We start from the raw sequence: 18,882 nt of genomic DNA, 5'->3' as shown, positions 1-18,882 counted from the left end.
CAATGCTAATTACCGACATAGGTAAATAGTACTATTGCAACGCGATTTACAAATTCGCAACGCTAATTACCAATATAGGTAAACAGTACTATCGCAACACGATTTACAAATTCGCAACGAGATTTTCAAATTCGCAACGCTAATTACCGACATAGGTAAACATTACTATCGCAACACGGTTTACAAATTCGCAATGAGATTTTAAAATTCGCAACGCTAATTACCGACATACGTAAATAGTGTTATCGCAATGCGAATATGTAAATCGCAACGCTAATTACCGATGTAGGATCGCAACGAGATTTTCAAATTCGCAACGCTAATTACCGATGTAGGGAAACAGTGTTATCACAACACGATTTCCAAATTCGCAACGCGATTTTCAAATTCGCAACGCTAATTATCAATATAGGTAAACAGTACTATCGCAACGCGATTTTGGAAACTGTGCTGCGATTTACATATTCGCGTTGCGATTTTGGAAACTGTGTTGCGATTTACAAATTCGCGTTGCGATTTTGGAATCTGTGTTGCGAAATTAGAGTTCACATTGCGAATTTGTTGGTCATTTTCGCAAATCCAAAAAAAAAGGTTAAAATCGTATATTATAAGGCATTTTCGGTCACTGAAGTTATTTTCTCTAATTAATATCAAGCCAAAACAAAAATCCAAGTAAAGGCCTAAAGGAAGTGGGCTTAAACCCAAAAACACGTAATAAAAACCCTCGGATAAAACTATGTCTACATACACATACCTAGCATGCTTGACTATGTTAAAACCAGAACTGTATCTGGGCCTGGACAGGAGGAACACCTACCGAGGGTCATGAACTTTTATAGTATATTATACTTATAAAAAATAATTTTATATTAGTTATAGGTTCACTTATTTTTAATATTTATTATAAAAGTTAATTTTTCTCTAATATTTATTACTATGTGTTTAATTTTTTCTAATATTTATTATTAGGGTTTACTTTTATAACTTTTTTCTAATATTTATATAAGTGTTTAATTTTTTGTTAATATTTTTTTCTAACATTTGCTACTAAAGACTCAATTTTTTCAATATTTATTATTAGAGATCCAAGTTTTTCAATATTTGTTATCAGGATCGTAGTTTTAAAATTTAATTTCTTTTCTAATATTTATTTGTTGTTATGAGACCAATTTTTTCAGTACTTTTTATAAATGTATAATTTTTTTCAATATTTTTTATTATGAGCATACTCTTAAAATTTACTTTTTCTTTTAATATTTGTTATTAGGGACCATTTTTTTCAATATTTGTTAGGGTAAATTACAAGCTTACTCACTGAACTTTACTCTCTCTCCTATTTCACTCACTGTAGTTTCAATTTTTTTCAATTTTCTCACTGAACTTTAGACATTGAACTTTTTTTGTCACTCAACAGTTAATTTTCTAACATCGTTAAATTAAAATTGAAAAAAATTAAAAGTACAGTGAGTGAAATAGGAGATAGAGTAAAGTTCAGTGAGTAAACATGTGACATGTTTTATTATTAAAATAAGCCACGTGTGCACGTTGTTACCGAGTAAACGGTCGAGTAACAAAAAAAATTCAATGTTTAAAGTTCAGTGAACAAATTGAAAAAATTGAAAGTACGATGAATGAAATAGGAGAGAGAGTAAAGTTCTATGAGTAAGTGTGTAATTTACCCTATTTGTTATTATGGAACCACCCTTAAATTTATTTTTTCAACACTTGTTATTAGGAACAATTACTTAATAACAGTCTGTAACCACAACAATGACTGTTATGCAGTAACAACGATATTGTCTGAAACTGCGATATCCACAATTGATATGTCCACAATAGCATATGCTATTAAAAAATCGCAATCACGATACTTGTAGTGACTGCAATACCATATGTTATGTCCACAACAGCAATAAACGCAAAGCAGTAAAAAAATGCAATTTAAATCCTTCTTGATAGAGCCTAATTTTTTAGTTCGCCCAAAGGCCACCAAAATCTCAGAAACAGGTCTGGTTAAAACTATTTTATTGAAGTATGCTTATCTATACACTTTTACCAAGCATACACTCTTAGATACTAAATACTGACATACATGCATAGTAACTTACTCAAACATGCCTTACACATAGAATTTGCATATCAACATGCAACTTATGCAATTGCCTACTGCATGATGAATAATAAGACATACATGCCATAAACATCAAAATTACAAACATTCACATCTCTCATTTATTATATACACATCAAGCATTATAACTATATGCCAAAACATTAAATACACAAACTAAATACTTCACGTATCTTTTTTTCAATAAGAAAAATAATTACTTTAGGAGTTTCAATAAGAAAAAAGAAATTACATACTTCGATACAATTCAGAATAAGATTTATTGTCTTCATTATTTAAAAAATTTTTCTACTAAAAAATCAACTAATTTTATTAACTATTAGTTAATAAATTATCACGTCAAATATTCGATATATAAAAACATTAATGAATTTTGAAATTAAGCCTTATATTAAACTTGTGTTTTGATTTGGTTTCATTTGGTTATTTTTGGTGTTGTATATAGTTTTATTAGAAGTTATTGTACAGGTATTTTTCTAATGTTTATTTTTATAGTTTATGTCCTGGATTTTATTATTCTCCTTAATGATTATATATGGAGTATTTTGTTAGCCGCTGCTTGTTTAAACGTTTTGTTATTGTTGTTCTTAATAAAAATGTTCCAGAGAGCTAAAGAGTCTGAGAAAGAAAAGTTGCATTTTCATTATTTCAAAAAAGGTCACAATTAAACAAACCAAACAGCGAAAATGGTGACAAAAAATAGAAAAAGAAGCGGGGGAGAATGATAGAGAGGGGGAAAGGGAGAGGGAGAAGGAGAAGTGGAGGGAGAATCAGAGGGAGATGATGATGAATTGGAAGATGCTGATGGAGGTGAACGCTTCGAAGTGGAAGTGGAAGTGGAAGTAGGCTGGAAACTTTTAATCATGATGGGGAACTTACAAGTCCCATTGGATGGATCTCGTTTAACAATCTTAGCCAGCCCTTGGAAATCACATGCTGCTTTGCTTTGATTCGACATCTGGTAATACATGTTGAAGGCAACCGATGCGTTGGTTTCAATTCCCATGCCTGAACATGAAGCTCCAGCCACCAAAGTGGTGCAATCGGTATTATTGCAAGCCCATGCAACCTTGACATTCAGATCTTTCTGATCGGAAGCATCCTCGTTATACACACACCACTGCTTTTCCATATAGGGCACATTTTTCCCACCAACAAGCGACTTATTCTGTCCTTTACCCGAAAGATCCATCGGATACTTTGGTTGTCCGTCAAAGCTAAATATTCCCCAGTGCCTCTCAAACATCCCTGGATCAACACTCTTTAGATCTTCATCCAACAAAGAGAACATGTACACATCAGGATACGTCTTTGGACGAAGTGGAGTTCCATCGTTTTTCGCCATTTTCTTCAACAGCCCATCGTAGAATCTCTTGGCATTTTTTGTGGTGGCGTAAAGGTTACCATCGGTCGGCCATCCAACTTCCCCGACGATGATCGGTATGTCTGGGAATTTGGCTACTTTGAGTGCCGCTACAAGAGTGTCGATGTTGGCATCAAGAACACTACGATATTTAACGCCATGGTCATCCATTGAAGACGAGTCATCGTTACCGAAGAATGCATAGTTTTCGGGGAATCCAGGATTTTGGTAAAGATTAAGAAAAGGATAGATGTTGACGATGAAAGCCGCTCCATTTTCATCGAGAAACGAGCATATGTCGCCCATGGTATCTGCTATGTCAGGTCGGAATATTCCGTCGGACGGTTTGTAAGTAGGTGTTGTGTAAACGTCACCATTAAGCGGTGATGATACTTTGATATCTTTTCCGTGACCAGCTTCATTTAATGCCTTCAGAACGTTCTTCATAGCTGGGAGTGTCAAGTTGGTGAACGTTCCATTGTAGGATGTCAGAAATGGTTCATTTCCTACTGCCACGTACCTGTAAAATAGTTTAACCCGTTTTAAAAACAAGTAATTAAAAGTTAATGGATCAAAATTGAAGTTGAACTCACTTGAAATTGACACGCTTTTTACCCATATAGGCTGTGATATTCGCTTTAACCCAAGCCTGGGCGACACTGTATTTCTGGGAAAGGCTTTTCAAAGATTCATTAGGAATCCCCACCATGACCTCAAGACCAGTTCCTGCCAGGGCATCTAGAACTTGTGGTTCAGCGTGGAAAATCTTGACCTTTTTGATGCCATTATCTTTTATCATTTGAACAACAATCTTAGGGTCCAATGGATGTGATGCTATGACACCCCAATTCACACCAAGCTCTTGTGCCTCAATGCTAGCAGGCACAAATATCAGTAGTACATATGCCCATAGGAAGACCTGAGCTTGAACCATTGTGGGAGCTACTTCAAAGGAGGGTATCAACGGTTTATTCAAAGAAATATGGATTTTCTTTGTTTTCAGTAAAGTAAAACTATGGGTGTTATTGGGTTTTTTTATTATTATTATTCACTTTTATGTTTGTTTCTGTTTCATTTGAAAAGGCAAAACACGAGATATATAAAGGTCATTAGGTATAGATCTATAGTAAAGTTCTTGGTTGTACGAAAAACTAGAGAAGAGGCCATCATTATAGATCTGCAGTTAGTTGCTTCTGATTTTCCATTTATTGTTATGATTTATGATATGTACAAAATAGGGAGTTTATAATGATATGTTGAATAAGTCTACCAACTGCACAGTACAAAACAAATAAGATAATATATTTATTTTTATCTATGTATTTAGATAACTTTTAAAAAAAATATTTCTTTTATCTTTCATCAACTATAAGACAATGTTGCAAGATCATTCTACTTCAATTAAGAATCAATGAACTTTACTTAATATTCAATGCGCCTTACTTCAAAGCCATAGTTCGTCTCTGAGAGCTTTGGAATGTCAAGTTGGTCAGGAAATACTTTTACTCAAATTATTTTTTTATTTGAATTTATATTTTTTCTTATCCTAACATTTTTTATTAATCAAAACTAATATGTTAGAGTCTAAGAGTCAATCGTTGGTACCTCTCATCCCTCACTATTTCTTCCTCCAACGTCCATCTTTTGTTTTCCTTTCCTATCTCTCTAGGTTTGTTTTGCAAATGAGTTTATTATCCCCTCACCGTTGCTGCCTCCACTCTGTGACTGTGTAGCCACCATCGCCGACGATGGCTGCTGCCATTGGTCCCCTCGCCGACCGGTCGTGAGATGGTGCAATTAACCGACAGTCCCCTTTAGTTATATCGACATCATCTATATTCGAACCAAACCCTCTACCGGATTCCTATTGAGTCAAAAATAAATTTAAATCGTCGATGAATTAATATTTCGTAATCTGAAATTTCTAAATTGAGACTTAAATCCAGACGTTATAATTTTACAGGAAATTCTAAACTGGGAACCGATTTACCACCTCCTCTGTCGGTACCCAAAAACTTCTAACCTATTCGTATAGCTCGTGTTGACCGTTCTGATTCGGGTCGACCCAATGTTCAGGTTGACCATGGAAAATGTTATTATCGTCCTTAGCTGTTAGTCGAGGTGTGTCTCTCTTCGGTGCTATATTACTATGTGTTGATTGACTGGTTGTTTGACTGAAAAATTGAATTGAAGCATTATTGTTATGTGAAATTGTTTGCCTTAAATACAATTCGAATAAATGCTATATGTTGTATGTTGATTTATCAAATTTATAATGTATATTGTACGCTTTGAATATTTGAATTATGTTGATCTGTCGGATTTGGAATATATGATATGCATTCATAATATATGCCTAGGAACATTTGACTTTGTAATATGTTATATTCAAATCGGATCAAGAATCATATATGTATGTCATTATAACACCCATAGCCCATATGTGCCTCGAAATATGAGCTAAATATGTCACATCAATTTTACAAACCTTCACTGAACATAAATGCTTAAATTTTTTGTTTCGTTTTAAAGCATTCTTATTCCAACTTTAAAACTATTCCATTGATCTTAATAAAAAAATAATATTTAATCATTAAAAATAGATTCATTTCAAAGCAGAAATTAAGCAGTTTGATATTGTTTTCTAACTTATATAGAACTGCCTAATCATCATTTTGTTTAAAAACCCTTTTAGAATATAATCATATATTTATTTAAACTATTCATTCATAGATACATATATGACTAGTCTAGTCAAAATAAAATGGTTCTAGTTACTATTACAGACCATTTAATTTAATTACAAATAAACTACTGATAACATAAATATACATGTCATTACTAGTCAAAAGTAACATTATAGATTTCTTACTGATACAAATAGTATAAACAATCTCCGAAAAGACGTTCAAGAGGCTCTTCACTGCACGTCCTAATCCTTATCCGAACCTATGCATAAAAATCATCACGCGCTAAGTAAAACTTAGTGAGGCAGTAATAACTCAAGGTGAGATTAAAATATACATAAATGTCATAAATACATTAAAATATTCAAAACAATTTAAATAAAATCTTAAAATGTTCAAACGAATTAGCTCAAGTAATTTCTTCATCATAACCTGAAAATGATCAACTTATAATTTTCTCAAAAATCATAATAATCAATAACAGACAGAGTAATTATTTAACATTTCTTTTCATTCAGACACATTTCTGAACATTCATATTCCATTATCATAACCCAAAGTATATTTAAGAGAATGCAAAGTACGTGAGTAAGACAAGTGTACGCAATAAGCACTTCAGTGCTATTATCATAATCAAACTTTGCATTCCAAATGCAATCATATCATTTGTATCAACGATGCTAAACATAATATATATACAAATGTACCAAATCATAATCATAATCACTCCACCTCATGGCATGCCAATTGTACCAATGACTCTCGATGCAACATACAATGGAATTTAGATCGTATCATAATCATTTAATAACCAACATTTCAGAAATCAGAATCATTTTTGTTGAACCATGTTTTATAATATTTTGATATAACAAATTATGACAAAATGTTTTTGGACTTGATTGAATTTGTTCAAAGTTTTCAAAAATAATTTAAAGTCCATTAAACTAGAATTTGAGTACAAAACAGTTTTTGGGTACGTAGTACCGATACTATTCTTATAGTATCGATACTAAATGAATAATATCGACATTGTTCATGTGGTACCGATACCAAAGGTAAGAGAAAGATCGATACTCTCTAGGTAGTATCGATACTACCAGTTGTTTTCCAAATTGCTTAAATTCTAGAATGCAAAATAGGTACTGATACTCAAAGGGGTACCAATACTATTTTACACAGTGGCATCGATATCATGCATGAATCATAGTATCGATACTGGTCAAGCCCAATGGTCTTTAATGGCTAGTTTATTTAAAAATTATAAAGGTAGTGCCGATACTCATTAAAGGAGTATAAATAGTCCATGTCTTGGGTAGTTTTATTTTGCAGAAAATTAATCCCCAACGGCTAGAAACAACCACAAACTCATTCCAACATATAAAAATAAGTTGATGACACTTGAAGAAGGTTACACAACACCTATCCAAGCAATCCACATCAAGAGAAGAGTTTTTCACTCTTTATCTTTCCTTTTCTCTTGTACATAAGTGTGTTTGAGCTCATTGCAAATCTTTTGATTGTTTTCTTGTGAGCTTAATTTTTTTAAACACTTTCCTTTAAGAGGTTTTCTTGTTTACATATTTTATATTTTTTGAAAAGTGGATTGGTTCTAGCTTAGCCTTTGAAAAGTTAAGGAGTTGTAAAGGTTATCTCTTTATCCTGGAAAAAGAAAGAACAAAGTTAGTGAATTTGTTAGAAAATCCTTAGTGAGGAGCTAAGGTAGTGGATGTAGACTTTGTTGAGAAGTCGAACCACTATAAATCCTTGTGCAAATTTTCATATCTCTTTAGACTCCTTACTGCCTAAGCTCAAAAAGTCAATTCACCCCCTCTTGGCAAGTATTCGGTTGATCATTGAGCTTCATCGCAAACCCAACAATTTTTATTTCACTGTCGTAATAATCATAACTTGAGCAGTTCATACCCTAAATCATACATAAAAATTTATAAAAGATATTATAGAAATAACCATAAATAAGACATAAATCATACTTTTAAAATAATATGAGGTTGACTTATCACAAGTTCTTCTCAGTCAGAATAATTAAATAAATAAATTGCATTCACCTTTGCCTCACTATCGAACCTTTTATACAATACTCCTAATAATGCACTTGGTCCTCCCCTTTTGGGTCATTCAGATCACTAGATCTATCGTGATCTAACAATATCACATAATAACACAAAGTATTCGAATTACATGTTAGTATCATACTAACATAAGCTAACTTTAATATTAAAAAAGTCTATAAAAATAAATTTGATACTTAATCGATATCAAACTAAACTATATCTTCAATATAATTTCAAACTTCTGAAAATACTCGTTCAAATCCATAAATATTTATTTTCATTCTTTACCTTTCATCTTTTGCCAATTACATAGTCAAACCCCTAATCGTGAATTCTTTTTAGAATTCACCCCAACTTTTCCATTAAATTCATAATGATCCTTCATCATTATGATCATTACACATTAATTACTAAATTTCCAGCACTTTAACAAAATAGTCAAAAATCAATACCTCAACATTCAAAATATTGCAATTTCAACCTAAACTTTTTTAAACTTCTGATTCCAACCACCTAACCTTATAAACTTGTGATTTACTCACTCAATAATTAAACTAAAAAATCAGCATATCAATAATATTTCCAGCATTAAAATTTTCTGTTCAGAATAGTACCAACACCTTTGCAAAATCATAAACAAGTCCCTAAAGTTTTGGGACCTTTCAAATTCCACCATTACAATTTAAGAAAATTGTAATTTGGTTCCAACTAATTTTCCAACTTAAAATTCCAGCATATGCTTATTAAAAATCAACATTAATTACCTCAAATTACACATATACACATTTAAGTCCCACAATTTTCACAACATACAAACTAACCCTTTTTCTAATTCAAGCTTCCAAATTGATCTCCAACTCACATAGAACTCTTCTAATATCATTTCTAGACAATAAAAAAATTTCAACATGTTCCCTCTAATTGCTTCCCTATGGACGAACTTCACTATATACATGGAACAAACTTTTCCTTAAATTTCAAGAATGAATTCATTTTCCTTACATCAAATTCATGCATTTCTAATCATCACAACAACCAATTAAATCAAAATCCATCAATTCTCCATAAACCCTAAATTAGCCTAACTTAATATAAACATCTACACATGATTTTAATCATCCTTGCCTTAGAATTAATCTCCAACACCAAAAGCATAATAATCTTTCATTAAATCTTCAAACCCCATAATCTCTACTCACCAAATCTCAACATCCAAGCATGCTTAGCATGAATTTCTTATACCAAATGATAGAGAATTTGATGGGGAATATTTTTCTATTTCACAACTTAATCCAAAATCCTACTAAAATAGCTCAAAAAATGAAAAAGAAATTTTTTTTCTCACCTTGTATGGGTTCACGACAGCAAGCTGATGGTGGAGATGAAGTCTTGATTTTTCTAGTAATTTTCCTATTACACATGGAATTTAAACTAATTTAATTGAATTTAAAATTCAATTAATGAGAAATCCCAAAATACCATTAATGACTTGATATTTACCAATTGTCATTGTAATATTTGCCATTAAAATATTACTTGGTCAAAGATGAATCAATTTGGCTTTGAATTTCTACTTTGTCCATATAATTTTCAAAAATTGCATTTTAGTCACTAAAATTCCACTGCTAGGCCAAATTTGAAAACTTACACTGATTTTTGCTAAGTTTTTCAAATATAAAATATGGAAACAAATTTTCAAACCCTTATCCATTATCCTTCAAATTTTCATGAAATTCTGACTCGATCCGACTATCCGATTTCTATATCGAACTTTAACGCTTTATAGCTTTTAACACAAATCCCGTACCAAAAATTTGATTACCACAAAAATTCTTGTTTTAGGCCAAACTTTTCATTTACAGGATAAAATATATATAGTTTTTCAAAATTATATTTTCGGTCTCTAAAATAAAGTTTATACTTTTAACCACTATACTTTCAAAAATTACATTTTAGCCACTAACCAAAATTTGGGGTATTACAATCATTTTGCATGTCATATTGGAATGTGTTTGATAGGAGAAGTGTAGTGCATTCACTCGACATGTGAATGTTATTTTAAGATTTTGTTGCCTCTGCCTTTGTGGCGAACCCTACTTCAAATGGTGTGTTTTGATTATAGTTAGTGTGGTTCTAGGGAACCCACTCTTCGGATGGTGTGACAGGAGTATGGGTGGGTGCATAAGCATTTATAAAACATTCAAATTTATTTTATCATTGTTTGACTCGAAATTAAGACTTGTTATTGGTTGATTCGGATTTTGATTATTGTTGGTTGTTCAGACTATGATACGATTGTGAATGTTTACACTTTAAAGACACACTAAGCTTTAAAGCTTACTCCCCCATGGTTTTTTTTCTTTCAGATACCCGAATTTAAGAGAATTGGTACTTGAAGAATCATAATCATCACTCAGAACTAAACTTTATTTCAGTATGCTTTTTTTTACTTTTCTTTATCGAACTTTACATATAATATTTTGGAATTATTTTTATTATTTGTATTTGGGACTTCGGACAATATTATTAATTTAGGACTGTTATGCATGTTTTAAATATTTATTTTTCATATTGGATTTCCTCGAACTTTTATTTTAATAATATTTATTGAAGTTTGGAATTGAAAATTACTTAAATTTTAAATGGTTGTTTTAAAGTTTTAAATTAAAAACAGTTTCGTGAAGGACAAGTTTCAATGTTACTCTCTAGATTTGACCTAATTTCTTCTAGGTTAGGTCTAGGGGGTTAAAATTGAGTTAATTACTTCTAAGGATATAACTTTGAGGAACTATCGTTAGTATGTCTAACATTCTAAACACCATCACATCATTTTAAGCCTTATGGCGTGCCACTTGGTGTGTCACCGTTCGTGTACCTATCATTTTGCAATATCACCGGAGATGTATAACGTATGACAAGGTCTCGGGTAATCACTACCAATGGTACTATAATGGTTCTAAACACATGGGTATTCTAATATGTTAGACATGTCCTAACTCTGGTCCTCTCGGCTTTTTATAAACACTTCATCTCCACTTGGTCCACCTAACCTGTTAAAAATTCTTTGGCAGCTGGCTGCTGCTTTAGAATTCAAAATGGGGCTGCTAATTTGTCAAAATTAGGCGGCATGGAATTGTTGAAAATGGAAGGGATAATTACTAACTTTAGTCACTAGACTTTAGGGTATTTATAAGATTAGTCCTCAAGCTTTAACTATAAATACCCTATCCCATTTAGCTTCAAAACCATCCCCAAATCATTCTACCTCTCTCTCAAGTGTTTTAGTAAACACCTGTAAATTTTCTCCCTTTAGTAAAAGATCTGTAACAGTTCTGAGACGTAGGCATAATTGGCTGAACTCCGTTAACAATTTCGGCTATTATTTTTTCGCTTTTATTTCGCATTCTCACTAATATGGTTATAGGGAAATTACTCGTTTATTTCCTAACAACTGGTAATCAGAGCTTTTGGTTGTGAATTTTGTCAATTTTTTGTGAGGTTACTATTCACGTAAATAGTGGATTTCGTGAATAGTAAAAAAATTGTCGGCGATATAAATTTGTCGACGGAGGTGTTCTAATACACGGTGGTTCACGAAAATTGTCAGAAACGATCCAAACGAAGCCAGATTCGAGTGGGAGCGATGGCTGCAGACAAAGGGAATGTGAAAATTGAGAAGTTGGTGCGCTCAAGACCTTCTTGGAAGGACTTAGACTAGGGGCGATGCTCGGGGAAGAGCAAGGTGATGCCCAGAGACTTTCGGAAGCCATAGATGTAGTCGGAATGCTAACTAAGCTTGCAGATGTCAAGCCAAGTAGCGATGTGTAATCCAGGCCCATCCCCAGAGATAGTGGCAACAGTGGTGGAGACCGAGAAAAGGTGCAGCAGGGAGATGGTAGAGAAAGCTCTTCGAATGGCCAATGTGAGCCATCGATTGTTCGTAGCCAAGGAAAGCCATCAAGAAAGAATGTCAAGGCTAAGTCCGGTGTAAAGAAAAAGATGAGCAAGGAAAAATTGAAGTGCTACTTCTATGATGGTCCTCATTTGATTAGAGGATGTCCCGAGAAGCGTCGCCTTACAGCCATCATGAAGAGGATGAAAGAAGGAGAAGTAGCGGGAATTGGCACGGTCGCAAGTGTTAAAGCTACTAAGCCAAGGAAAAGACTTGGTCCGATTGAGGGGATCAATGCGGCCAAGCAAGGATCAAGACGAGGCAAGGCTGTTAATGTTGAAGCAGCCGAACCCGGAAGAAAACGTGACGAGACTGCGGGTGTCAAAGCAGTCGAGCACAAGAAGGGACCCAGTGCGATAGCAAGAGATAAAACTGTCAAGCCGAGGGTAAAAAGTGAGCAAGTCTGCTCACAGTATGCCATGATGGAGACATATGGTCCAAGTTGAGGCATCTCAGGCATAAAAGGACACTGAAGGAGTATGTGAGCCGATTCAGAAGACTCATGCTCAAAGTCCCAAGTTTGATTGAAGAAGATGGATTCTTCACCTTCATGTTCGGATTAAATCCATGGGCGAAGAAAGTGTTGGAGCGAAGGGAAGTCAAGGAGTTGTCTAAAGCCTTGACAACCGCCGAGTCCATCAAGGAATTTGGTGTCAAGAAGAACAAGACTTCCAAAACAAAGCCGAAAGCCGAGGGTAGTGGCAAAAGATTCCGTAATGAAGGCAAGTCAGAGGATGAGGAATGTTGTTCCTCGAGTGGCAGAGAAAGTCCACTCAATGATGAACCAGATAGTGGATTTGGAGAAGATGTGTGCAGTTTTGACACAAGTTCAAGTGTCAAAGATGCTAAACAGAGGGTAAGAGTCGAGCAAACGAGGGGGCACAAACTTAAGACGCCATAAGTGTTACAAAATTACCCGAGGAGAGCCGAGTCATCCAAGGTGATGGATGAGCCCAAGATCGATTTATCCAGAGAAGATGACGAACCCATGATCGAAGAGGCGTTGAGAGTTGGCTCAATAAGGTCCATTTCTGTCAAGGCGAGTAGAAACCAAGTGCAAGAAGAGTTGTCCGTGTCCAAGGAGTTTGTCGAGCATGTTTGCGTAGAGAACATGGCTTTAGAGACCATCATAAGAAAAGGGTCGAAGCAAGGGCTTATCGAGGATGTTCAAGTGATGAACAATCCTTCAAAGACTAGTGGACTAGAGTCTAAGGGAGCCAAGAAGTTGAGAGACAAGGAAATCACGGAGAAACTGCCCAATAACAAGTGGGTTTACAGGGCGGTGACTACAGACAAACTGAAGTTGTGTTCAGCTTCAGTTGGCATGCTAGAATAACAAAACCAGAAATGTTGTTGCATTGATCGAGGTGTGAAGACAAATTAATATCAGTCTTCAAGTGGGAGATTGTTAAAAATTCTTTGGCAGCCAGCTGCTGCTTTAGAATTCAAAATAGGGCTGCTAATTTGTCAAAATTAGGCGGCATGTAATTGTTGAAAATGGAAGGGATAATTACTAACTTTAGTCACTAGACTTTAGGGTATTGGAAGGGATAATTACTAACTTTAGTCACTAGACTTTAGGGTATTTATAAGATTAGTCCTCAAGCTTCAACTATAAATACCCTATCCCATTTAGCTTCAAAACCATCCCCAAATCATTTTATCTCTCTCTCAAGTGTTTTTGTAAACACCTGTAAATTTTCTCCCTTTAGTAAAAGATCTGCAACAGTTCGGAGACGTAGGCATAATTGGCTGAACTCCGTTATCAATTTCGGGTATTATTTTTTCGCTTTTATTTCGCATTCTCACTAATCTAGTTATAGGGAAATTACTCGTTTATTTCCCAACATAACCAACTATTACTCACTTGAACCATCACCAACAAGAACTAGAGGCTCATCCACCTTTATTCTTGTCCAAGTCTTCCACCATAGTAATGCTATACCTGTTTCATTAATACAAACAAAAGCACCACTAGTAAAACACACATTCGTTAGTTCAATAAGTATAATACAAACTCAAATACATCATACCAAGATACCGAAGTACTATTTGCTTTTGTCGACTCTATGATTGTCACTTATCAACATTATGCCATGTGGTTTACTTGTTGAAACCATTCGTCTGCGGATTAGTATTTTACGATTATGTATTCTCTTTCGCTTGATCTCGTGACGGCCTTGTCATGACCACAGTTTACTCTGCAGCTTTACATCACGTAGCTTCATATTCTTCCCTACTCGATCTCATGACGACTTCATCATGAACACAATTCTACTTCATTTCCATGATGTTCACCACACAATGCACATGCTTGTACCTCAATATTCTCCACCACTTAATTTCGTGGTGCCCTCATCACAAACATGATTGCGCCTCATAAAATTATCCCTATAATCAATAAGATGTTAAGGAATATTTATTGAAACAATTACCTCTTTTACCTTTTGTCCTAAATTCAATACATCATCCACATAGACAACTTGTCACAATAAAAGAGATCTCTCCCACAAAGATAGTTTGGCAAAATAAAGACATCATTCTCACATAAAATAATGAACCATTTGATCCGATCTACCAGGAACCAATTCGAAATCTCAATTGCCTCACAACGAATGAGATAGCAAGCATCCAATAACCATCACCCATGTGTAAATATTAAAAGTAAGCACCCCGGTGCTATCAAGAACAAGCTCCCTGCGCGAATGATAGAAGTGAATATTAAAGACAAGCACCTTTGAACTAAAGAATAAGCGCTCCCAAACAAATATCATAAATAAGCACCCCCGAGTATGATAAATGAATGACCCTATGCAAAAGACAGAAATAGATATCCCATTTTGCCCCCACTGGCACTTTCTAACTCTATTATTCAAGCCTAGCCCACAGCATGAATCTCTCATAAGGTTCCTGTATGAGACAAATTTCCCAACTTCATACGAGCATTGAAATAAGAGAAAAGAAGTTTACAACTCTTCCTTTAACTCTTCTCAAGTCTACACGAACCCTATGAGAGATTCATCAAAACGTAATGGAAGGAATCGCTGGTTAAGTATGTATTTGAACCCTATTGTAAAGTGCAGTCCACTTAATCTTCGACATACTACTTTAGGATTTATGTGCTGCGTTGAACTATCACAGTTCAAATAGGATGATAGAAGTAAAGATTAAACGTAATGAAAGTAGAAAAGCAAACAAACTGAAGTTATTAAAATTCACTTTTTTCATGACAAATATAATTTTATTAATAAAAGCAAAATTGGTCGAAAGCCAAAAGATTGTCAGTCGTGTTTTAACGAAACAAAAACACAAAATTAAAAACTGAATTACACTAGGGAAAAAAATACAAGTAAAACACACTAAACACACCGCCTTTAACACCTTGAACTAAAAAACAACAATACTAACATCAAACATATCAGTAAAGAAAACGTTTATCCTTTTATTTATAGAATCTTATTTTTAAGGATAAAGAAAACGCTTATCCTTCTATCAAAATACTTCAAAACTATATACATCTTGCTAATCTGCACAAGTTAAAAGTACAAGTTCTGCCAAAACGACATCTTTTACGCCTAAATGATTAAATTTTTTGAGAATATTTAAGAAGGCCTTTAAAGGAAATAAAGTCTATTAAAAAATAAATCTAATTTTATTTCTGAAATGACATACTTTTTACTGAAAGAACTAATCCTATTTATAGCATTGGATTGAGGAGAAATATTTAATGAAGTATATATTATTTATAACTTAAACGTAATGAAAGTAAAGTTAATAAAACCCACCATATTAAATGTTGTATTTTTATTTAAATACTTCAACAATCCATCACTTATTTTAATAAAAAAGATTAAAGTTCTAATCTTTCAGGTGAAAGTAGAAAATTAGGCATAATGCAAGTGTCTATAGCTTCGATCTAGAGGTGGTGTTCGACGATCTCTGCTCCAAAGCTAATAGTGAAAGTATAGAAGCATATTAAACCTTTCAGATTTTAGAACAGAATCAACGTAATTTTTTTATAGTTATTGAAATATAAATGTACTTAAAAGAGGCAAAAGGTATATGAACAAAATATTATACAAGAGTTGACAAAAAAAATCATCACTTTTATAAAAATAAGGAAGACTTATTAAGCAAAACAAAATAAAAAAACTCATTTGCAAAACAAACCTAGAGAGATAGGAAAGGAACACAAAAGATGGAAGGTGGAGGAAGAAATAGTGAGGGATGAGAGGTACCAACGATTGACTCTTAGACTCTAACATATTAGTTTTGATTAATAAAAAATGTTAGGATAAGAAAAAATATAGATTCAAATAAAAAAATAATTTGAGTAAAAGCATTTCATAGTTGATGAAAGATAAAAGAAATATTTTTTTAAAAGTTATCTAAATACATAGATAAAAATAAATATATTATATTATTTGTTTTGTACTGTGCAGTTGGTAGACTTATTCAACATATCATTATAAACTCCCTATTTTGTACATAATATAAATCAAATCAATAAATAGAAAATCAGAAGCAACTAACTGCAGATCTATAATGATGGCCTCTTCTCTAGTTTTTCGTACAACCAAGAACTTTACTATAGATCTATACCTAATGACCTTTATATATCTCGTGTTTTGCCTTTTCAAATGAAACAGAAGCAAACATAAAAGTGAATAATAATAATAAAAAAAAGCCCAATAACACCCATAGTTTTACTTTACTGAAAACAAGGAAAATCCATATTTCTTTGAATAAACCGTTGGTACCCTCCTTTGAAGTAGCTCCCACAATGGTTCAAGCTCACGTCTTCCTATGGGCATATGTACTACTGATATTTGTGCCTGCTAGCATTGAGGCACAAGAGCTTGGTGTGAATTGGGGTGTCATAGCATCACATCCATTGGACCCTAAGATTGTTGTTCAAATGATAAAAGATAATGGCATCAAAAAGGTTAAGATTTTTCCACGCTGAACCACAAGTTCTAGATGCCCTGGCAGGAACTGATCTTGAGGTCATGGTGGGGATTCCTAATGAATCTTTGAAAAGCCTTTCCCAGAAATACAGTGTCGCCCAGGCTTGGGTTAAAGCGAATATCACAGCCTATATGGGTAAAAAGCGTGTCAATTTCAAGTGAGTTCAACTTCAATTTGATCCATTAACTTTTTACTTGTTTTTAAAACGGTTTAAACTATTTTACAGGTACGTGGCAGTAGGAAATGAACCATTTCTGACATCCTACAATGGAACGTTCACCAACTTGACACTCCCAGCTATGAAGAACGTTCTGAGGGCATTAAAAGAAGCTGGTCACGGAAAAGATATCAAAGTATCTTCACCGCTTAATGGTGACGTTTACACAACACCTACTTACAAACCGTCCGACGGAATATTCCGACCTGACATAGCAGATACCATGGGCGACATATGCTCGTTTCTCGATGAAAATGGAGCGGCTTTCATCGTCAACATCTATCCTTTTCTTAATCTTTACCAAAATCCTGGATTCCCCGAAAACTATGCATTCTTCGGTAACGATGACTCGTCTTCAATGGATGACCATGGCGTTAAATATCGTAGTGTTCTTGACGCCAACATCGACACTCTTGTAGCGGCACTCAAAGTAGCCAAATTCCCAGACATACCGATCATCGTCGGAGAAGTTGGATGGCCGACCGATGGTAACATTTACGCCACCACAAAAAACGCCAAGAGATTCTACGATGGGCTGTTGAAGAAAATGGCGAAAAACGATGGAACTCCACTTCGTCCAAAGACGTATCCTGATGTGTACATGTTCTCTTTGTTGGATGAAGATCTAAAGAGTGTTGATCCAGGGATGTTTGAGAGGCACTGGGGAATATTTAGCTTTGACGGACAACCAAAGTATCCGATGGATCTTTCGGGTAAAGGACAGAACAAGTCGCTTGTTGGTGGGAAAAATGTGCCCTACATGGAAAAGCAGTGGTGTGTGTATAACGAGGATGCTTCCGATCAGAAAGATCTTAATGTCAAGGTTGCATGGGCTTGCAATAATACCGATTGCACCACTTTGGTGGCTGGAGCTTCATGTTCAGGCATGGGAATTGAAACCAACGCATCGGTTGCCTTCAACATGTATTACCAGATGTCGAATCAAAGCAAAGCAGCATGTGATTTCCAAGGGCTGGCTAAGATTGTTAAACGAGATCCATCCAATGGGACTTGTAAGTTCCCCATCATGATTAAAAGTTTCCAGCCTACTTCCACTTCCACTTCGAAGCGTTCACCTCCATCAGCATCTTCCAATTCATCATCATCTCCCTCTGATTCTCCCTCCACTTCTCCTTCTCCCCCGCTTCTTTTTCTATGTTTTGTCGCCATTTTCGCTGTTTGGGTTGCTTAATTGTAACCCTTTTTTGAAATAATGAAAATGCAACTTTTCTTTCTCGGACTCTTTATAGCTCTATGGAACATTTTTATTAAGAACAACAACAACAAAACGTTTAAACAACCAGCAGCTATCAAAATACTCCATATATATAATCATTAAGGAGAATAATAAAATCCAGGACATAAACTATAAAAAATTATATTAAAAAAACCTATAAAATGAATAATTTCTAAAAACGTGGTTAAAAGCTCTCAGTAAATATACTCTTTCTCTTCAAAGTTGTAGGTTCAAAAACATTTGGAGCAAAAT

The 18,882-nt window shown here is 34.2% G+C and overlaps 1 protein-coding gene and 1 pseudogene across 1 annotated transcript; one reads left to right on the top strand and one right to left on the bottom strand.

Moving 5' to 3' along the window:
- Positions 1-1,777: 1,777 nt before the first annotated feature.
- On the bottom strand, positions 1,778-4,428 carry LOC120185710 (glucan endo-1,3-beta-glucosidase 8-like). The gene is made up of 3 exons (XM_039189857.1): positions 4,088-4,428; positions 2,806-4,014; positions 1,778-1,880 (listed from the first exon to the last, which is right to left on the bottom strand). Exons 1-3 carry the CDS (start codon positions 4,426-4,428, stop codon positions 1,778-1,780), a joined length of 1,653 nt encoding a protein of 550 aa, XP_039045788.1.
- A 12,562-nt stretch (positions 4,429-16,990) lies between these two features.
- LOC120185709 lies at positions 16,991-18,585 on the top strand (annotated as a pseudogene).
- The last annotated feature ends 297 nt before the right edge of the window (positions 18,586-18,882 follow it).

This window comes from Hibiscus syriacus, unplaced genomic scaffold (genome assembly GCF_006381635.1).
Source record: "Hibiscus syriacus cultivar Baekdansim isolate YM2019G1 unplaced genomic scaffold, ASM638163v2 tig00113124_pilon, whole genome shotgun sequence".
Lineage (NCBI taxonomy): Eukaryota > Viridiplantae > Streptophyta > Magnoliopsida > Malvales > Malvaceae > Hibiscus > Hibiscus syriacus.
Note: the sequence above shows the minus strand (reverse complement) of the source record. Positions and strands in the feature narration are given on the sequence as shown.